The sequence below is a fragment of the Pieris brassicae genome, chromosome 3 (genome assembly GCF_905147105.1).
Source record: "Pieris brassicae chromosome 3, ilPieBrab1.1, whole genome shotgun sequence".
NCBI lineage: Eukaryota > Metazoa > Arthropoda > Insecta > Lepidoptera > Pieridae > Pieris > Pieris brassicae.
In genome coordinates, this window is record NC_059667.1 from 895,442 (window position 1) to 918,908 (window position 23,467).

Sequence of the window (23,467 nt, forward strand, 5' to 3'; positions counted from 1 at the left end):
ACATAAAATTGTTTGCATTGAGTCATGTGTGTGTGTGTAGATCTAAACTAATAAACATAAAATTGTTTGCAGTGAGTCATGTGTGGGTGTGTAGATCTAAACTAATAAACATATAATTGTTTGCAGTGAGTCATGTGTGTGTGTTTGTGTAAATCTAAACTAATAAACATAAAATTGTTTGCATTGAGTCATGTGTGTGTGTGTAGATCTAAACTAATAAACATATAATTGTTTGCAGTGAGTCATGGGTGTGTGTGTGTAGATCTAAACTGATAAACATAAAATTGTTTGCAGTGAGTCATGGGTGTGTGTGTGTAGATCTAAACTGATAAACATAAAATTGTTTGCATTGAGTCATGTGTGTGTGTTTGTGTAAATCTAAACTAATAAACATATAATTGTTTGCAGTGAGTCATGGGTGTGTGTGTGTAGATCTAAACTGATAAACATATAATTGTTTGCAGTGAGTCATGTGTGTGTGTTTGTGTAAATCTAAACTAATAAACATATAATTGTTTGCAGTGAGTCATGTGTGTGTGTTTGTGTAAATCTAAACTAATAAACATATAATTGTTTGCAGTGAGTCATGGGTGTGTGTTTGTGTAAATCTAAACTAATAAACATATAATTGTTTGCAGTGAGTCATGGGTGTGTGTGTGTAGATCTAAACTGATAAACATATAATTGTTTGCAGTGAGTCATGTGTGTGTGGGTGTGTAGATCTAAACTAATAAACATATAATTGTTTGCAGCGAGTCATGTGTGTGTGTTTGTGTAGATCTAAACTAATAAACATAAAATTGTTTGCAGTGAGTCATGTGTGTGTGTGTAGATCTAAACTAGTAAATTACCTATCTTATATATGTTCCCCTATTTCCCGAAGATGATGCCCTGGGTTTTCATGATTATGTTTGAAAGTCTTTTTTCAGTATATCGTCAGTTTTGTTATTGTTATAATGTAATATTGATCTTCACAGGTTTTGAAGAGGAAGATCCTTTAAAAATGGACTACGAGAGTGATTTAGACGAGGAAGCCGACAACAGTAAAGATTCCCAGGTAAGTTAAAGTGTAGAAAGATATTATTAACCAAAAAAAACTCGTATAACTCGATATTATGGTTTTTTTAGTCATCCTCTTGTACTAGTGTGGACTCGACTTCCGCACTTAGACGCACATATGGTCCAATCCTCTTGTATTACCATTTTTTGCACTATGTCTCTTCCTTCATGTCTTAGCATGGTGGTCAGCAGGGAAACTGTTTCCACTAGTTTCAGACGATTTTTTTAATGTAACAGGAGACAAACGGGCAGGAGGCTCATCTGATGTTAAGTGATACCGCCGTCCCTGGATACATTGCCAGGAGGCACGCAAGTGCGTTGCCGCCTTTTTAAGAAATGGTACGCACTTCTAGTGAAGGACCCTAAGTCGAATTGGTTTGGGAATAAAAGGACATTCATCTAGTCTCCAATCGGTCGGTTTCTCAGTTTCTCCAAACTCACATCGCCTCTGCCCGAAATGAGACATACTCTGTCTAATATATAAGTATGTCCGCTTCAGGAAAGCATAGTCCTGCGACGCAAATACACAGATCATTTGCCCGCGTTCGTGTTCGACACTTCGATAGACGCGAAGAAACGTTCGAAGTTAATCGAGAAGGAAATGACGGAACAGGCGAAGATCATAAGCGATTTACGGGCTTTGGGGGCCAGCCATAGCACTGTGGAGTACGAATTGAGGAGACTACAGGACTTGGAGGCTTTGGTGTTCAAGGACTTTAGAAGGTGTGTTAATATTTTAGTGTTTAAAAAGGTGATTGAAAGCAATCCAAATTTTCTCCAAAAACTCAGTTTCTTTGGGGATATATGCGATGGTGAAGGGTTGTTTTTCGGTACCTAGGACCCGAGTGAATTCACAGTAGTGTATATTATGTATTTGATATTATATACTTCAATATATGTATATATTTTCTCGTTATTATAATGAATGTATTTATGTAAATAAATAAATAAATTAAACAGATTATATTTAAAAAATAAACTTACAATTACCCTCCTTTATTAGGTTTACGTAATTAATCACGTGTATTATTTACCATCCAGGGATATGTTGCAAAAGCTTCGACGGCAGAGTGTGAGAGCCAGTTCCATAACGAAGGGAAAACTAGGGCTCGGCTCCAGTCGCCCTCCGCCCTTGCCGCCGCTACCACCTTTGCCGTCATTACCGCCTGATGCTGAAAGGTTCTTTGATCATAATGTTGCATTGCTCTCTTGGCTTTAATTTTCTTGATATCTTTCTATTTTTTTGCGATCTTTTACAATAGGACTTGTAATTCTTTTATTATTAGAGAGTCATAATTTCTGTTTTTCAGTATTGGTGAACCAGCTTCCGCCGGTATAGTGATGCCTTCCAGCACAGTTGGCAATCTTGCAGCGATGGGCAGTCTGGGCATGAGTAGTTTAGCCAGTGTGGGCAGCTTGGGCAGCGTGGGTGATTCCGGAGAGACCTTGTTATTGGTTGAAGATGACACGCGCCTTGCCGATATCATTGAAGGTGCTTCTTGGAGTTCCATGGACAGCGAAACATTGACAGGTAAAAGATGTTTCACGGAAGATATGTTCTTCTTTGTTTCCGCTGATGAAAGATGATCATGTACATATATTTCATCATGCACATATTAACGAATATGATTTCGTTCTGACAGGTCCATCCCGTTGTGGCTCTCTCCGCTGCACCTCTGGTGGAAGGGCGGTTTCGTTCGGACAACACAGACAGACATGGCCGGATCGTTTGGATTTGCCGCCAAGGAAGAATACAGATACAAGGTAAAATGTTGGTAACGGTCCAGATAGTATGACCCACCAAATCAATTAAATGAAGAAAAGTTATAGTCTATAGCTGCTTTTAAAACTGTGACGATACATTTCAGTATTTTGACGGTTTGTAGTTGCCGGGTCTATATTTTTATTTGACTTTATTAATTATCACCACATCATATATAATGCTATACCTGCATTATATGTCACGAGATATATTTTCAAAAATGCATGACCGTTATGGTAAACGTAATTTTTTGATTATTGTTAAGCAAAAAAAAAAACAGCAGATAAGTATCACATATGCTAATGTTTTTTTTTATTTATTTAGCAGCACACTACTGAATATATCCAGCTGCGGATAAGTGCTGTTTAATCTTTTATAATCGCGAAGCCTGAACTCTTAGGTTTTTGCAAACGGAATTATTGCGCAAGTTGCCTTAGTAGCTTTTTACGTCAAAGTACATTTCGAAAGTTTAGTTTTTAATATTTAAATGACAGTACGGCATCTGAAGGCGCGACTCAGTCGGAGAGCAAGCCCAGTAAGGCGAAAACAGCGGAGCCCAACATAGACTTTGAACTGGATGTCAAAGTGCATATCAACAGTGGAAAGTGTGTGCTGCACACCAAAGAACCCACTAAGGAGGACGATCTCAAGAGGTATCGATCCTTCCGTATCCTCCTCACACATGACATTTCATTTTATTGACATGTGACATGACATGACTTTTTATTGACATTTGACATTACACATGACATAATATTTCATTTTTATTGACATGACTTTTTATTGACATTTGACATGACATTTCATTTTTATTGACATTTGACGTGACATGACTTTTTATTGACGTTTGACATGACATTTCATTTTTATTGTCATTTGACGTGACATGACTTTTTATTGACATTTGACATGACATTTCATTTTTATTGTCATTTGACGTGACATGACTTTTTATTGACATTTGAAATGACATTTCATTTTTATTGTCATTTGACGTGACATGACTTTATTGACATTTGAAATGACATTTCATTTTTATTGACATTTGAAATGACATTTCATTTTTATTGACATTTGACGTGACATGACTTTATTGACATTTGACGTGACATGACTTTTTATTGACATTTCATTTTTATTGTCATTTGACGTGACATGACTTTTTATTGACATTTCATTTTTATTGACATTTGACGTGACATTTCATTTTTATTGACATTTGACGTGACATGACTTTTTATTGACATTTGACGTGACATGACTTTTTATTGACATTTCATTTTTATTGACATTTGACGTGACATGTCTTTTTATTGACATTTGATATGACATTTCATTTTTATTGACATTTGACATTACACATGACAGCAACTAGTATATTTGTGTAAATGTTAGTGGTAGGTCACGCGTGGGTCGATCGGCGTCCGGTGGAATGGCAGCAGGCACGAGTGCCGGGTCAGGCCTGGAGGTGGGAGGCACCAGCAATCCTTCGACGGGAGCTCCGGGAGGATCTCCCAATGCGAGGAGGAAACCACGACTACCACCCCCACCGGATGTCACAATCTTCAGAGTGCCTGGGTTGCAGCTTAAGGTGGCTATTATTACAGACAATTATTTTCTGCTTTTAACTTAAGATTTAAATAATATATATAAATTACGTTTTAGGTGCATTATGAATCCAAAACCCTACCAGAGGAATCGGCGTCACCGCAATCCATCCCAAATATGCCTCCACCGAACGTAGTAGGGGCTCGCAAAATGGGTACTAAGAAAGCAGCTCTGTTCGCCTGGATCACCTTGCAAAGTATTCCCGAAGAGACCATCATCAGCCCTCATATATTGGAGTTCCTCGAACAGACTTTGGAGCCGATACCCACAAAGGCTTCGTTTTCTATGCCAACACCAGGTACTGTTGTGATATTGAATTGCTGTATTCTGTCTTATGTTATAATTGTTGTTTGAACCTTTCATACATCTGTGGAATTCTTTTGTTCGTTTATTTATTTACTTTGTTACATTAAAAGACAAACAAATAACATATAATATTAGGATTTTTGGGATTGAAAGGAAATTGGAATGACGTCTCAGTGCAATAAAAGTCGCGTATAGATTTCCTTTACGATGCGATGACCCCAGGACAACGTTTTGTCGAAGAAATTGTTTAACTGCACAGCTTGCCAGCCACTGGACTGTCAGCTTGAATGTTTATGTGTTGAATGCCAGGTGTATCCCATCCCATCCATCCCTCCCCTAAGATTATCATTCTGCTGTGTACAAATAATAATAATAATCTTTATTTCTTCTCTCACATATACATACATAGCCGGTTATTATGATTAAACTAAGATGATAACATTTGGAAGTGTATGTGAGAGACTGGTCTCTGTAACAGGAGACCTGAGTGACAGATAGCCAGCCTCTCCACCACCGGACCGGAACACGTACAATCAGGTCAATGTCATAAGATACAATAGAAGAAAATAAGCAAGTGCTAAAGGAAAAAAAAATGGAAACGGAGTCGTAAAATAAATTTGGTGTGTGTTTGTGTCTGTGTGTGTGTGCGCGCGTGTGTGTGTGTATGTGTGGGCGAGTGGGTGTGTTACAGAGTAACAGTTATTAAATCTTCTGTTTCATCATAACTCAACGTCTTCAGCCAATTAGTAACCATTTTTTTACATTCATATTTCGATAGTGGGTAAATGTTAATCTTTTCATTTAATTTATTATACAGGAAACCAAAGAATCTTTGCGAGAAAGAATTTGTCCATCGCGTAATACGACAGCAAACTTTATGTTTAATCCGCTTGTTTATATTTAATTCGGGGTCGTAACTAGTTTTATAATGTTGTTTTAAAACTGTGTTGAGAATAAATAATTGACGAATTGTTAACACGTCCGTCTCGTCTAAATGTCTCGTCCATGTAAACCTTTATCTTGAGTAATGTCTTAGCTTTTTGTTTTTCTTTATAATATAGCATTTTCGTTTCAATTATTGTTGAAGTACCCTGCGGAGTACCCTGATATCCGGGTCTCCCTAGTTCAGGGGCTCCAATACCTGCTGTTGTATGTTGTTTTTGAATATAGAAAAAAATGAATTATTTTGAATCTGTATAGTATACGTAGTGTATGTATGAGCTGTTGGTGTATCGCACCGTCAGCTGTTAAAGTTTAGAACAACCATGTGTCAGCAGTTGATCAATGTTCTGAAATCTGAACAATTATGATGTAATAGTGTTTCACTTTTTTATGGATAGCATAAAACATTACAGAAGCAGAAAGCCGTTCAACGGGCTCCGGCGGAGAGGCGGGAGGTTCGTACGGCCAGTACGTATACGCTTCGTTCCCGGTGGACGTGATCGTTCACTTTCATACGCGACCCGCTGCTTTCCGGTTCAGCTGCCTTCCTGCTTCTCGAGTCGAGTGTTTGCTGCAGTTGCCCAGTCTGCAGATTGTCTTCAGCTCCAAGAGGGCCAGTGATGAGTTAGTAACCGTTTAATAAAACTTTTTAATGCAAACGTAATGTATCTGTGAACTCGTTTCGAGCGCTATTGTGATTCTGCTGAGAGATTGCCAAGTTTAGGTCAAAATATCATATTTATTTTTCAAAATTAATCTCTTTATACCCTTAACGATAAATGACCTGATAAGCTTCAACTCGATATTGAATTTTTATTATAACTTTCTGGTCAATTTGATAACTTTTTTAACTAATACTCCTGTGTTTGTTAGTTTGACTTATTATTATAGATATTCTATATAATTGTTATAGATGAAAAAAAATTATGTTTCTTTGTTTAAATAATGAATAAACAACAAACCTACTGGCTTTAAATTATCATTAAATATATGCGCGTTTAGTGGAATCGTTCAAATAGCAGAGTGTATGTTCAGCCCACATTCCCCGCGTCTAGCTTGTCTAGGGCTGCGTACGCAGACGCACATTTTCATCACATAAAAAAGGGTACTATTAATTAGCTATTCCTTATAACTTCGTTAGTACGAAGTACTAAGAAAAATCACAGTTTTGATTTATTGTGAGATATTGAGTTCGGCCCGTTACTTGGCCATTTTGCTTGGTGAAGGAAAGTGATATGTTGTGTATGCATTTTTAGCAAACAGTTGACTTTAGCGCATCTAATGCATGGCCTATATATAAAATATTTTAATTGCGTTTAGTTAATTTTAAACCTGTTTTCTTGTTCTCCAGAGAAATGGCCGAAGCAGCAATAGCAATGGGCGGTCTCAGTGTTACGGGTTGTTTGGCTGATTTCTCAGTCTACATCTTCCATCCATACGGCGGCAAGAAATCCAGCCTCAAGGAAGCCCAGTGGTCGCCCTTAGCTGACACGGAACGGAAGGACTCCCTCAGCATCAACGTGGAGTTTGTCAAGTTCCACCTATCCAGATTCCGGAAGCTAGACTTTCAGACAGATCAAGACCAATCGAAGGCCACTGTTAGGTTTTCAAGTAAGTACCGAAAATATATACGTTTCCACCAATTCTGCTTGGCAATTTTAAAAGGCCAGCAACGCACTTGCGAGCCGCCTGGAAACTTATCACTTAACATAACCCCCTGTTCTATGAAAAAACAAATTTTGTTAAAAAAATAATCTGACGAATCTACGTACGTGACGTAACGCATTCGTAAAAACGTACGTATATCAATAGACTGATTTTTCGAAACAGCGATTGTAGACGTGGGCTCGGCGTCATTCAAGTACGACATGCGGCGTCTGGGCGAAATCTTGGCTTTCCCTCGGGCCTGGTACCGCCGCTCTATCGTTCGAAGACTCTTCCTCGGCGACGTCAGCCTCGACTTGGACCAGCCGTGAGTATCTTTATGCCAACTTAGATATTGTTTGCTCAAACCGGTGTCAGTCAAAGATCGTCATTGACACACGAACTGGAATTGGTATACGTTGTTGGTTTTTTCCGACCTGCTGCGCGTTAACGTCAATAAAAAAATATACATTAAATGTTTTTATTTTATATTTACTGCCAGACCTCAAATCAAGGGCGTAGAACGGAAGAGAAGAACTGGCAATAAACTCTCCGCCACTCTTTTTTATCGCCAAGTTTTTTTTATTTTATTTAATTTGAATTAAACTAAATGAAGGTAGAATCTATGTAAGTTGTTGCAAATCGGTTAGACCGTATTAAGTGTTAAAGATAAAGATTTTTAAGTTCTATGGATGAGAAACTTGAATACGAGATCTGAACTTATGTAATTATGGAATTATTCTTCTAATTATATATAAGGAAAATTTGGAGCAATTTTCTAGCTTTGTAAATGTGTAGTGTTGATACGTCAATATCAATCTCAGGTCCACAAGCAACAATTCTCCAGTGTCACCGGTTTTACCGCAACGCGAAAAGGCCAAACTTGAACCGCAACGATCCAAAGGTAAAAGACAATTTTGGTAACTTTATAGTCATTATTAGCTGCCCCCGCGAACTTCGTTTCTCCTTAATGTGGTTTTAGCCTTTTCACTGTATTATCGTCACTATAATTTGAATTTGATTTACACTTCGGTCTAAGTAACACGTGGTTGGCTATGCTAACACCAAAAAAGTTTATACTTTAGCCTCAATAACAGTAGTCATGATATTGAATTGTAGCTTATATGACACGTTTGTCGATTTACCATAGCAGTGCCATCTATTGATCACTTACTCAATTCAGTCGAATAATTGTGACTGTCAATTAATTATAGACAAATAATTTGCAATAAAATAAAATGCGACTATAATTAAAGATCTAAGCTATCCTATCTCTTAAGTTGGACCAGACTGCATGAGTGTGCCAATTTAATTTAAAATCGGTTAAGTAGTTTAGGAGTCTATCGCGGACAAACATCGTGACAGGAGATTTTTATTTATTAAGATTTACTCGAATAAATAAAAAATATCATCCTCCTAAATTTCAGAGAGCAAGCAATGGGGAGCGGCGTGGGAGACTCTGGTTCTGTTCGCAGTGAACTTCACGCGGCTCAACGTTCACATGAACATGGGCAACGTTATGGGGAATGTCAGGTGATTATGACTACATGTGATGGCAACTTATGTCTGAGCGTGGTAGAAGGAAGATTCTGGATCGAACTCTGTTTCCACCGGTTTCTGTGCCTCTCTTATGACGGTGTACTGTATTGAAGAGGATGAGTCTTTCACACGATCGGTCCATATATAGTAACCATGTGATTCTGAGCTTTCTGTGTTACCAAACACCATCAGTTTTTCCAAGTTATCATCACCTCTGCGTATTGTATGACCGAAATGAGATTCAATGGGAGACAGGTGAGTCCGGATGCGGAGTTGGGGCAGTCCATGGTATTTTGAGCTTTCACCGCCAGCACATCCCAAAGGCATCCATCATTACCTTTCTCGAGCCAAGATAGTCCACGCTTCTACTCCATACAGGAAGATAGGGCATACTAGGAAGATAGGTTGTGGATGTTATTTTTTGATTTATTACACTACAGAAAAAAATAAAAATAAAAAATTGAACATAATTAAATGAAAAGGAGGGAAACTGGCGGCCTTATCGTTTTCGAGCGATCTCTTCCAGGCAACCATTGTGAGTAAAGGAAAAAAAATGTATTAAATTACACTTTTTCTATGAAACCAAGGTAACTTAAATCATAGAATTGGGTTTATATCATAAATAGCTCACTTTTCTGTCCTATTTATCCCATTCTGGCCGAGCTATGCTCGCCAAAACAGCCCGAGCTGAGCTGTAAAGGCCAACAGCGAGATTCCATACAAAAAAAAAAACCTATTTATCTTCTGTGTTACTCTTAATATAGCCATAAGCTAACTCTTTCGCTGAGTTTCGTGTCGGTTCATAAGTGTAAGTCAAAAAAGTTTATTTATACAATTCATTAGTAAAATCAGATTTATTATATTTGATAGAACTTAACTAGTATACTTATACAACTTCAAGGTCTACAAAAAAAAAAAAATTAAAATCCTCTTTTTTATTATTCTCTTCTCTAGTCAACTAACTATACATTGACACAAAATTAAACAACATTAATCAGCTGTTTCAATACACGATATGCATTTCAGTTAAACAAATACACAGCATCACACTGATCATATCCATGTACCTAAAAACATACCAGTCTTTACAACAGTTTCCTCAGATACGGGATGAATTCGAATACGCCTTCATGTACCAGCGTACGACAATGTTTTTATGTTTTAATATTATTATTTTGACTCATAAATCTTTATTGAAATGAATGCACCTCCTCTTTTCCAGCTGGCAGTCCCGTTCCTTGGGTGCATCCGGTCGTTTGAGTATCGGGAGTACGCATCACCGCCACATGGTAGTACGCGTGTCTCTGGCCGGCTCCGCCCTCGACGCTCGGGGAGGAATTGTAGGCGGGGCTATTAGTTTGGCAGCGCTGGATGCTCATGGTATATAAAAATGTTATTTATATGTTATTTTTCATGAATTATGTTATAAACTGCATACAAAAATTTTGTTGTGTTTAAAAATATTTTAAACTTTCGATTCGTGTTTTTTGAAATAACATATACAATGAAGAATATATTGTTACGAAGACGGGTCGACTGCAATGTTTCTAGATTTTTCCACTACTTAGAGAACTTTTCAGCAGGCTGTAATATGATTTCTGACCGTTTCAGGAGAGGGTCAATCACATATTAGAAAATTGTAATTTTCATAATGTTACCCTAGTTTTCAGGAAGCTGAAACCTTTTTTCAGTCGGTTTCAGAATATGTGTAGTCGAGTGGTGCAGTTTTCAGGAGACCCGTTTTCAGGCCTAGGTATACCCCTTTGATGAAGGAATATTCTAGACGAAACTTTCTAGGTGTGAGACAAGGACGAAATGATACGAGAGAGAGAGAGAGAAGATCAGAACTTTCTCAAAACTAGACTGAGCACTCTAGAACGCCGTACGACAAGGACGGAGCAACGTGCGAAAGAGACAAAGAGTGCGGACGTTCTAGAATTGTGCAATCGCTACTCAGTAGCAAGCCCGCCTAGAAAGTTCTCGAATATTGTTTAGAATTATTCCCAGGGATATATAAGCGAGCCGAAACGCGACTAGTGACCTTTAGTTTTGAAAGCGATAACCAGAGAGAAACACCGAAGCGATAAAGTGCGAATAAAGTGAATATAAGTGATAAAGTACAGTGTGAAGTGTGCATAAGTGAAGTAATTAGTGACTGTTTTTGTGTGTGTTGTAAGTGTATTTCTGCAATTAATTTGTGCCCATAAATTCCTCATTGATTTACCACGAAATAAACCTTTGAAGAAATCTACGGCATTTTCTATCCGATCCCCTAGCTCGTAACAATATATAACATTTAAAAAAAAAAATATGTTGTTTATATATATATTTGAAACATTACCTGCCGTGGATAATATAAGAACCTCCACGATGGAGGAACTTTATGGGTTGATGCCGAGGGATCCTAAGTGTCACCCATATAGAAACATGTCTGTTCCCAGTGCACGTAGAGGAAGAGCCGGGTAGCAATCCTGCGCACGTTTGCGGAGTGCGATTGGCCGCGTTGGAGCTACGGCTGGAGTACATGGGGACACCGGTGCTTCTGGCACGGCTTTCCCGGCCGAGGGCTGCCTTTAGAGACCAATGGCTGGCTCATAGACATCGACCGGCTGCCAGGTATATCCGTCTTAGAATAACAATGTTAACGCATGCGTGTACGCACGGAACGGGCGCGTACGTATATACGTAATCCAAAAATTCAACATATTCATTACAAAACACAGACACTACTTTTTCCTATGTAAATAACTATTAATTTCGTATATTTAATGGTAATTAATAATAATAATTGTGTTTGTCCACATAGTCACTAAATAAAGAAAATAAACTTTATATAACATTTCTTACTAACAAAACACACATACACAGAAATTAATAATAATAAATAATCATTGAAAAAAAGGAATAAGGTATATTTTAAGTGTGTAACGTGTGTGTGGTTGTAACAAGCCCTGTCCTAACATTATACTCTGGAGCAAACGTGTTCCATAGCAATTTTGAACTCAATTTTATTTATTTACACGAATACCAAAAATGAGACACTTTTTTGCCTTTTAAACGATTTTACAATTTAGTTCTTTTTGTATTAAAATAATAAAAATGTCTTTGTTTATAAACAGTGCATTATAATGTGTAAGGTTTGGGAACTCTTTTAAGAAAATAATATTCGTGTCAAGGTTCCCATTTCCTTCATACAAACTTAATACAATTTTTTATAATGTTTACAACACGCGTGAGTGTACATGAGAATGAGTGTAACTACATGTTGGGTCTCAGGAGAACCTTCAACTCTGCGTAAGGTGTTTTCATAAGCCGGTCTTTTAACCGGTCTTTTAGATTGTGTCGGAGATATTATGCATATTTCATTTATTATAGATTTAGTCTGCCTGTATATCGCGTCAGGCGAAGTCAGTCGTCACTGTCTGGTCACTTTTAAATACAGCGTCAGATCATATCACATTTTAAGCTTATAGGAATTATGGAAACTTAAAATACTTTAATATTACAATATACAATAAGTTATCTATATGAATAAATAATTTTTTCTATACTAAAATAATCCTCATTCTAAAGTTAGTAACGCGATTTCCAGTCGTCCAGCCAGCATCCTCACACACTGCACCTTGAGTTGGCACCAACTCCAGATCCTGATGAGTCGCAGTACGACGCCAGATCTGTTGAAGATGCAGCTCAAGTTGGAGGAGTTCTTCACACAGCAGTTCAAATCCAGCAAACGAGTGTTCAGCTCCTTGCATCCTAGCTATGGCACCATGAGACGAGACAGGAAAGAACGTGAGTGTCTTCTAGTTTTTTTTTTACCAAAATGAGGGGTTTTTAATCAATTTGTCTTGTACGGAATACTGGGCGTTCACGGTAAGGTTTAATTAGCTTCTAGGAAGCTTGGTGTGATCAGCAAGACGAGACGATGCTTCACTCCGGGCCACCGCTTGCAACTCTATAAAGCGCAAATTCGATTCCATATGGTGTATTGTTCTCACCCCTGGGCGGGAGCTCCCAAATAGCTATAATAGGAGCTGGTCCTTCCGCTTGACCGTATTCCACGAAGAGTGGATCGAATTGTTGACGACTAGTAATATGCGAAGCGCCTTGATCCCTTGCCGTGGGGCCTTAGGGATGTGGGGTCATTCAGTATCTTCTACCGTATTCACCATGGAGAGTGTTCAGAGGAGTTGTACCGATTATTACCAGCAGCTGAGCGTTTTTTGAAGCAGTTTTTCTGGCACAACCACCCCTCTGTGGAACGCCCTCAAGTATTTCCGAATCAAATATACTTGAAGAAAAGGGCGTACCAATTCGTAAAAGTTCGGCCGGCAACGTACTCGCGAGCCTTTTGGTCCATGGGCGGCGATATCACGTTATATAAAAAAGACTTTAATATAAAATTTAGCAAAGTTGGAGTTAAAACGTGGTTGTTTGAATTCTAGAAATTCACGAAGGTTTTTACGATCAGCTTTTTAATAACTGGATTAACACTTAATGTATTAGTGTATAGGCAAAGGACACACGATGATGGATCTAATAAAATATTCAACCGAATGTCCTTCTGATGATACTTTTAAAGTGTCTTAAATAGTCCTTTTTCACATTTCTTTTTTGCAGCGACGACCAGTGCCGGCGAGGGTGCTGCCCCGCAGCAGGAGCTGAGGCATCACAGGCATTGGCAGAAGGTCTTCACCTACGTAACTGGTCTGCCGCTCAACGAGACCTCGACATCTGGACAGGGTATGTTCGTGTAGTTTGTGCTAATTTATCCAAAACAGTTTTCGCTTTGACATATTACTGACAATTGACATTTCCCTTAAATAATACATTTAATTTTACATCGTTAATGTAAAAAATTATATTAATTAAATATAACCAATTTTCGTTGTTTAGCTTCAAAGATTAATATATATTTAAATGTTGTGTAGCAGTCCTATTTATACAAATCGTTCGCAGGCTGCGTGATCGGAGGCAGTATCGAATTGGTGGGTTCGAACATATCGTTGGCGTGTTTCCATGGCAACAGCCTGAAAGCGAAGTCCTGGGCGCTCTTCAGTCTGAAAGACGTGTGCATCACATTCGCCACCGAAGCCCAACATCTTCCAAACGAAATTGGTAAGTTCTTCAGAAAACGGAGTGAATTTAGTTAGCAGTCGAAGTCTCATCGAAAAAGGTTCAGCAGTTTTTGAGATACGAATGCTTGATTTTATTAGATGAACTCGAAGTCCAAGCGGTCCAGACCCTGACGGCGAGCCTGGGCGGTGCCAGCCCCACGGTGAGCGGCGGACACCAGTCCCTGGCCACGGTGTGCCGCATGTCCCGAACTGTGCTGTTCCCGCCGCAGTTCAAGACCCTGAAGGAGTGGTTCCACTATGCCTTCGCTGATAGCGAAATCGATGGTGAGGGAAAGCCTTATTAAAATAATGGTTACCATGGTAACAGGTATTAACTCAACCACGTTTGATAATAAGGCTAGGAATTTTATTTACCTGACGTTAAGTGATACCGCCGCCCATGGTCACTCAATGCCAGAGGGCTCGCGTGTGCGTTGCCGGCCTTTTAAGAATTGTCACGGTCTTGGTGCGGATTTAGACGGGGTTTGGATTACGGCCGTCTAAAATGAATTAATACAGTTTTTTTTTCTTTATAACTATTGACAGTACACAGTCGTCCTTTCATACGTTTAAGTGCAGATTTAAAAAAAAAATTTCTTGCCTGACGAATTTCTATAAAACCCATAGCAATAGAGCTCTTCCCGTCGCTGGAACGCGAGGGCGGAATCGTGACGAGCGGCACGGGCAGCACGGGCAGCTCGGGAAGTACGAACAACGGCGCGGGCAAGTCTGGCCACGTAAGGGAGGTGATCTTCGCCCTGCCCGCGTTGCAACTGCATCTGCGGACCAGCCATCGGCAGCCGCAAGCAGTGCCTACTGAGAATGGTATGACTTGTGTTTTCAATCATTGATCCTAAGGCCTATTTCTCTCAATTAAAATATTAATATCCTTATAATTCAGATATTTTAACATTTAAAAATTCTTATTTCAATCATCTTGTATCTTCCCCAACTTCCCAGCCTCCTCTAAATCCCGCCATTCCTCTCTGCATCTGCTGTATCTTTAACATGGTCTGTCCAGCTTCTAAGTTGTCTCCCTAGTTTTCGTTTGCTCTACCTTGGGCACCAGTTTAGTTCTTTCTGACAAATACACAATAAAGAATTGAATTTTTTAATAAATTTTCTCTTTACTGAGACATTATGGAATGTTACGATCGATCTTTTTTAACATAACAAAGCGAGTTCGTAATTATGAGCCCGAGCTGTTCGCCAATTGATTATCTATGTGCGCATGTTACGTACAAACATGACAGAATAACATGATTTGTTGGAAGGAATAAAGGAAGAAAGAAAAACTCGGGGAAATTTCTTTCGTTTTTCATTTAATACTAGCGGACCCGACAGACGGTGTCCTGTCTTAACTATGAATATTGATTTCGAATTGGTATAACTAACTAAAAATGCTTTACTTTGCTGTCTTTCGTTCGTTGTTCGTAAGAAAACACTTTTTAAACGGATTGAAGCTATGTATTATTAATATAAACTTATAATTATTTACATATATAATTTCTTTTACGATATTTGTTGCGCGCATACTGTCAGTGTTATGTCAAACGTCATAAGGTTACATGAAAAAAGATTGAATGAAATGAAGAAAAAAATTGCTATCGTAACAAAGGTCATGATTACTTAATATGGTGGTCTTTCATAAGAACCTTCTCCTGACAATAAAAAAAGAATTAGCAAATTTGGTCCAGCCGTTCGCGCGTGATGCCGTGACCGAGGGAGATAGGGATTCAGTTTTATATAGATTAATTTTAATTTCAGACCCTAAGCCTATAGTCGAGTGCAGCTTCATAACAGAGTTCGAGGATCACATCTTCGTGTCGGTGGATGCTGAAGCCTTCCTCTTCTTGCACGATCTCATCTCTTCTTATATCAAGGAGAAGGATCGCGTGGTAAGTGTGCTTTCAGTAATTTCATATTGACTTTGGCTTTGTTTATTTATATCGAGACCTTGATTCCTTTTTGTATATTTATATTGCTCAATAATTCTAATAATAGGTCTAAATAAATAATTAAATTATTCTCATTCTCATAGAGGATATGACGCGTAGCGAAAGGGAATTACTGTGTGTATAATATTTCTAATTTAGTAGCAGTATACATGTGTATGTAAATTTAGTGTAATTAAAAAAAAATTGTATGTATCATCGATTTACGAACGCTAGTTTGACGTAATAACGTCATTGATAAAATTATTGCATACTGTGGCGCAAGCGTACGGGGACTGTAAAGGCACAATATGCGTAAAGGGACAATGAGCGTAAAGGCACAATATGCGTAAAGGGACAATGAGCGTAAAGGCACAATATGCGTAAAGGGACAATGAGCGTAAAGGCACAATATGCGTAAAGGGACAATGAGCGTAAAGGCACAATATGCGTAAAGGGACAATGAGCGTAAAGGCACAATATGCGTAAAGGGACAATGAGCGTAAAGGCTCAATATGCGTAAAGGGACAATGAGCGTAAAGGCACAATATGCGTAACGGGGCAATAAGTCATGCTTTTTCGTGCGTGCGTCATCGGCGTTCGTCGATTTATTAGACGTTCATACGTCAAACGTCAAAAATCTATCGTTCATAACACAATAAGTGAATATATGATTAGAAATTATTTTGACGTTATATGAGATTCATTAATTACACATGATTATTATATAAAGATGCCCGGAGGCCGCGCGTCCGCCAGTGACTCAACTCTAGTAATTCCACCGCTGGACTATCGGGACTACCACTGCCTCACCTGGCACCTGGAGCCCACCGTCAGGTAATGTCTTGTCTTGTATTGTTTAAAGTTAATTCATTATATATCGTATACATTCAGATTAATACAAAAATTACTAGCAAATATTTATTAGACACAATGCCTTTTTTATTCTTCTTTTATATTAAATATATTATAATTTTCAGCGAATCCTAGAATTTATTATATATATTTTGTATAAGTAGGTAATAATTGTTTACTGGGTTTTGTGTTAATGTTTGGTTGTGTATTTCGTTGTTTAGATATTGTATAATAGGTAACTGTATAGTAAATAGTATAAGTAAATAAAAAAATTCTGAACCAATTACAACGGTAAATACTTTAATACATATTTACAGTACGGAAAACTTCATCCAAATTTTTCACGGCTACTACTAAAGTATATATTCCAGTGTAGTGTGAAATAGAAAATGCTACCTTTAAATTGCACTTTCACACCGTAACTAATGATATGCCCTGGACATTCACATTGCCAGTAGGTTCGCAAATGCGTTGCCGGCCTTTTAAGAATTGGTAAGGTTTCTAGGATCGAACACGTTTCCACTTATCTCTGACTACCAAAACGACTTTGACACATACTTTAATATTATGTTAATCACTTGGCTAGTCATTTGTTCCAACCTGAAACGTCATGTTTCGTTGGAACTGTTTGAAGTTATATTGTATAGGTGTGGTAATTATTAAATCAGTATCATATGAATTATGAAAATTATCAAACTAAGATAATTTAACCACTTCAGATTACTGTCGTGGGCGGGAAAATCTATCGAGCCCTACGGAGTGGATTACATCCTTCAAAAACTCGGCTTCAGCCATGCCCGGTCCACTATACCCAAATGGTTACAGCGGGGTGCATTGGACCCCTTGGACAAACTTCTTTCTTTGCTTCTACTAAGATTGTTAGGGCAGCTGAAATAAAACAGGCACAGAAATGTGTCTAATATATTCAAATTATTATCAGTGTGACCATTTCCTTATATATAAAATGTTATATTAAATTTCAAAATACATATATCGTTTTTAGAATGTTTTAAATTTATCATTGAAATTATTTTAAATCTTGATCATCATGTCACCAAAAGAGGGTAGTCATTGGTGTAGCTGAATTTGTTTTAAATAAATTATGAAATTAGGCAATTTATAATCTTAAATGACATTGCAATTTTAGTTTATATCTATTATATAAATTTTTATCTATGACCGAAAGTTCAACGGTAAATGTTATCTGTGGTTAATAACTCTATTTTATATTGGCTATGTATGCATGTTGGTCGGACCCATAGTGAATCTAGACTGAAGTTTTATATGTAAAATATACTCGGGTCATTATTATTGCTAGATTTAATTAAATAAAAATATTGATTTACATTGTTGCTTTTTTACGGGGTTATTTTAAACAAATATATTTGTTCCTGCAATATATTCAAAGTCAGAGTCAAAACATAACAAAAATATTAAAAAAAAATGACTAGTTGTCCCTTCCAAAAGGTAGTTTCATATGACGTTTAGGCAGCAAACAATATTTTGTATACATTGATTTGATTTTCCTTACTAAAGTGGAAAAATATAGCTTTCTAGCCCTAAGGTCGATTACATAAATAGATATTAAACTTGGTGAGGTTCTGACGTACTACTGCTTAAAATAACCCCACAAGGAGCTATACTTATAACGAAAATTTCACTAGAACATTGTTCTTATTAAAAAAAGCTATTAATCTTTAATCTACTAGCGAAATATAAACTATTATTTATTAGTAGGTGTTGAAGTTATTTTGTGATAAAAATAATTTAAGTACTACAATGTTATTTCAATTGGGAATCCGGTTCATTCATTCCAATTATTATAATGTGTCAATGTAGGTATAGTTAACTGAAAAGTTTTCGTAATTTACAAACAGGATATTTTTTTATTATGGATATGTCGCAGTAAAGTAGATTAATCAGAGTTAATTGAATTTCTAGACAGTTAATTAAAAATCGATATTCAATCAAATTGCTAAAGTTCCGTCAGACAAGTGAGTGAACGAAACGTTTAACGAGTTTCCTAAACGTTCCTAGGCGATAAGAGTAACCTAACCTAACTATTTACAATAAAGCAAAACACGGAATTTCCAACCCCTCAGTTCTTTACGATCACACTGAAATAACAATAACAAATGAAATAATCATGGCGAAGTCTTGTTTCACATTGTTAATCAACACGCTGGGTTTCGGTCAGACAATTAGTTAAACGTTTTCGACGCTGCTTTATTTAAATCAAAATGCTAGCGACTTGATTGAATATCGACATTTAATTAACTGTAGAGATTTAACTACTTTAATGCGATAGATACAAGTCCTTCCGTCGGGATGTAGCATACAGTTATCCCCCTATAAATCAGTAACCCCCTATAACGTAATTTCCATCTCCATATAACGTTATTCGTCAAGTCCATAATTAGTTTTGAGTAACTATGAACCATTAAACTAAATAACTTTATTAAATAAATGTTCGTAGTTTTTAAATTGTTCAAAAAACGGTTTTACAAGAATGCTGCGATTGCTATTGTAGGGACTGTATCTTTTAACAATGTTACCAGTAACATTTTTTACATCACGGTTTTACAAGAATGCTGCGATTGCTATTGTAGGGACTGTATCTTTTAACAATGTTACCAGTAACATTTTTTACATCACGGTTTTACAAGAATGCTGCGATTGCTATTGTAGGGACTGTATCTTTTAACAATGTTACCAGTAACATTTTTTACATCACGGTTTTACAAGAATGCTGCGATTGCTATTGTAGGGACTGTATCTTTTAACAATGTTACCAGTAACATTTTTTACATCACGGTTTTACAAGAATGCTGCGATTGCTATTGTAGGGACTGTATCTTTTAACAATGTTACCAGTAACATTTTTTACATCACTCAATATTGGAATTGCGAAAACTTTTCTAAACTGTTCTCTGGCGACTTATATCATATTAGTTTTTATATGGCAAGGAATAGTGTTAGTGTAATAGGAATTCTTATTTTGAAAAATTTCTACAATTCAATATTTTTTTTAATATGGCAAGAGTTGGTGTGAAGAAAACATTTTAAATTAATTTATGACATGTCAATATTTTATTTTATACGATTCTTTAATAAGGAATGTAGCATTATGAAGTTTTTTTAAGTTGTATTATTTTGTATAGAAATCGATTTATGGTTTGAAATGTGCTTCTCGTATACTGAATATATTTTATTACGGAACATTATTTGTACATAATGAATGTGATATAATAAATTATAAATAAAGTTTTGTGTTTTTGTCTTCACGTCGCCCTTTTCCTAAAATTGGTAATTACTATAATGAAATTTATTGGAAGACTACGAGCGACGAAATACCTTATGCCTTAAACTATATCATGCCAACGTAGTACACGGCTATTGCATTAAGGCCCATTTAGATGGAGAGAGTTCCCGAGGGAGAGAAACTGTACACGACTTTCGCCAGTCATAATCGCCATAGCATTATCGTATCAAAATGTTTACATACAGGCAAGAACTAAATTCTCAAATACTATTATGTGTAAGCTTCTAATAATAGTTTAATTAAATTCTCAACATTTTTATGAAAAATATTCTTAAGAATCTTGCTACAAGTGCGCATGTGCAATAGTTATTCATTTGACTCGTTCGGTTGTTTACGAGTTGTTACGAATTGACTCGACCATCTTCCCGAAGTGGGATGATCGAGTCGGAGGAGGGAGTTGTGATTATAAAAGAGGTTGTGTCACATGCGCACCGGCTTCACCGGGGAAGGCGAGGACCTTTACTTCGCACTTCGCTCACTCCAGTGAGCTTCCGTCCTGCCCTTCAGGCGATTGACCACCCCGCGACGGCCCAAGCCGAGGTTGGAGTCTCACAGGAGACGCCCTTGCGCTAGCCGCGGGATTAACGCCAATTCAGGCCGAGCTGAGCTGTAAAGGCCCTTAAGGCCAACAGTGAGATTCCTTCTTCAAAAAAAAAAAAAAAAGCGCAGGGGCTCTTCTTTGTACAAGTTTGAAGTTATACAGTTCACGTAAAATCAGTGAAGTAAATTATAGTGAATTAAGTCATCATTGAAGTGTTTAATTTCCTACCCTAGATTGATCAACTACCGCTAACATACGTCATACGTGAATCGCCAGGGATTTATCGCTAGGCGATAATTTCTTAAGTCTGTTTACACATCGACATTTGAGTAAGAAGATTACGAGAAACTCGACTATTATAAACACGATCTCGTATGACATTTTTTTATATTCATGCCAGTACAAATCGGTTTGAACCGTGTTGAATGCGAGATGATTCATTCGAGTTTAGTGATTACTGAGGTATTGATCTCAAAAATTGTTGAAGTTAGAATATGTTAATGACAGGCAGCACTTGTAAAGAAAAGGTTTTAGTTAAGAATATTGGAATGTCTGTTTAAATCTTCTATACATAATTAATTGCTGTTCGTTAGTCTCACTAAAACTCGAGAACGGCTGAACGGATTTATCTTATCTTAGTCTTGAAATGTTCGTGGAGGTCTAGGGAAGGTTTAAAAGGCGAGAAAAAATCGAATAATTTCCGGGAAAACCCTAAAACACACCCTTTTCTTTTTCCCATACAAACGTTTTGTAAATTTGAACTTTATTGCTATTCAATAAAGTTCATATTAAATTACAAGCACTCACTGTTGTCTAAGCATTGTAGGTGTGTTCCTAACGTCAGTCTATTTACACTTTACTATCGCTGCACAAAGTTCAAATTCAATCATATCTATCAAAACAGTGTGCATTCGCGTAGGAGGATGTTGTCGCGGTCCGAAACTCACCAGTGACAATATCGCGAACACGACCAAATTGAATAGTCCAAAATTTTAAGAGCTATAGATCATTAGTACTGATTTTTATTTTGGTTGGCTTCGCGATATTATTTATTTTATTTTCGGCATGCGACGTTTCCACCTCATTACATCTGTCAAACGAATCGCGTTAATTTTTTAATTAATAATTTAATGTCCCTATCTGTGGAAAATTATTTAAATACATACCTACTAATAGGAAAATATACCAGTCGGGGTTATTTAGCTGGTCACAGAAGAGTGGCCAAAGTTCGTGGAAGCGAAGATACTTTGGTCACCCGAGTTGAACCTCACACATCACCCTATCATCAGGGTGACGGTTCTGTTCAGGAGAATTTTTTGCGACTATTAAATTGTTAGGAACAAAAAACTGCCACATTTTAAATCTTTTTGACAGAACGAAGTCTGTCGGGTCCGTTAGTTTTATATAAAAAGATTGTTGTCTGTTATTTGCTAGTATTTCTCTATTCTAACAATATATGGTGATTTCGAAAATAGAAATAAAGCTCATTCCAATGAAGCTAGTGTTCATTTGTAAGGCAACGGATAATTGATACTTTTTGTTAATGCTCATAATTAATATAGAAATCATTTAAGTTTTTCAGTTTATGATTATATTCCAAAGATGATTAACCATAGTACAAAGTTCTATTGATTATCAGATTTCGGTTTTATTGACATTATCCCTTAACATATGCCTCTTGCCCGGGCTATATGATCAGTGTGATGCTGTATATTTGTTTAACTGAAATGCATATCGTGTATTGAAACAGCTGATTAATGTTGTTTAATTTTGTGTCAATGTATAGTTAGTTTACTATAGAAGAATAGAATAAAAAAAGAGGATTTCAATTAATTTATTTTGTAGACCTTGAAGTTGTATAAGTATACTAGTTAAGTTCTATCAAATATAATAAATCTGATTTTACTAAGGAATTGTATATTGTCATTCAAACTGTTTTTGTAAAGCATCTAGAAGCTTTTCGAAGTGAACCAGCAAGAAAGGTTTATTTGTCGATATTTTATCTGTACGTCAAAATGTTTTATACGCATGACTGCCGTATGTACAAGTCTCAACAAAGGTATAGTAAATAATTCGGCACAATTGCAAAATAAACATAATTTATTTCAATAACACAATCAAGCGTTTACATAAGCCTGATAATAAATTGATCTTAGCGTGAGATCCATATTTACAAACATTTATGGCATATAATACATTAAAATTAGGTATCAACTAATGAATGGGGTGATTTTACATATCATACAGACAAATTTTAGAAGAACATCGAGTAATTCATATGTATTAAATTGCTGTGTAGCTAGGTGTGTGTGTGCTATGAATTATTATATATTTTTGACGTGACAACGTCTACTGAATCGATTAACGCTGGCTGCACGCACGAAGCATGACTCATTGTCCCGTTACGCTCATTGTACGCATGCGCCGCATCTATCTCTTTCACTCGATTGGATTAGATTGGTATTCCAAGGATTCACTCTTTTCTATCCACACATCCATCCATCCAATAGTGATAATTCAATAAAAATGATTCAATTTAATTCATAAAAGTATGCAATTATTTTTATTGAAGTTTTGTTATGACGTTGCCTCACGTCTAAACTATCGACTACCGACTTTACAGAAAACTATTTTCTGTATATAACAGGAGCCAACGGGCATTAGGCTCAGCTGATATTAAGTGATTCTGCCCATGAACAGACATTCCCAGAAGGCTCGCAAGTGCGTTGCCGGCTTTTTAACAATTGGTACTCTCTTTTCTCTTTTAAGCTACCACTCTTAATAATTAAGAACCGAATAAAGGAATTTAATATTTTAAATCACTTTTCTATGAACGAA

General features: G+C 36.9%; 1 protein-coding gene across 4 annotated transcripts in view; it reads left to right on the forward strand.

Moving 5' to 3' along the window:
• LOC123706968 (transmembrane protein KIAA1109) overlaps positions 1–18,761 on the forward strand; it is a 53,245-nt gene extending 34,484 nt beyond the window's left edge. For all 4 annotated transcript variants that reach the window (XM_045656655.1, XM_045656658.1, XM_045656657.1 and 1 more), the window contains 23 exons: positions 978–1,057; positions 1,559–1,782; positions 2,101–2,238; positions 2,370–2,590; positions 2,703–2,823; positions 3,316–3,474; positions 4,217–4,412; positions 4,487–4,727; positions 6,091–6,301; positions 7,029–7,288; positions 7,508–7,649; positions 8,146–8,225; positions 8,749–8,854; positions 10,083–10,240; positions 11,302–11,476; positions 12,453–12,652; positions 13,481–13,603; positions 13,820–13,978; positions 14,077–14,262; positions 14,605–14,802; positions 15,745–15,875; positions 16,645–16,748; positions 17,486–18,761. In XM_045656655.1, coding sequence (XP_045512611.1) covers positions 978–1,057; positions 1,559–1,782; positions 2,101–2,238; positions 2,370–2,590; positions 2,703–2,823; positions 3,316–3,474; positions 4,217–4,412; positions 4,487–4,727; positions 6,091–6,301; positions 7,029–7,288; positions 7,508–7,649; positions 8,146–8,225; positions 8,749–8,854; positions 10,083–10,240; positions 11,302–11,476; positions 12,453–12,652; positions 13,481–13,603; positions 13,820–13,978; positions 14,077–14,262; positions 14,605–14,802; positions 15,745–15,875; positions 16,645–16,748; positions 17,486–17,663 — 3,791 coding nt within the window. In that variant the 3' untranslated portion in view covers positions 17,664–18,761. The remainder of the gene's footprint in view (positions 1–977; positions 1,058–1,558; positions 1,783–2,100; positions 2,239–2,369; positions 2,591–2,702; positions 2,824–3,315; positions 3,475–4,216; positions 4,413–4,486; positions 4,728–6,090; positions 6,302–7,028; positions 7,289–7,507; positions 7,650–8,145; positions 8,226–8,748; positions 8,855–10,082; positions 10,241–11,301; positions 11,477–12,452; positions 12,653–13,480; positions 13,604–13,819; positions 13,979–14,076; positions 14,263–14,604; positions 14,803–15,744; positions 15,876–16,644; positions 16,749–17,485) is intronic.
• The last annotated feature ends 4,706 nt before the right edge of the window (positions 18,762–23,467 follow it).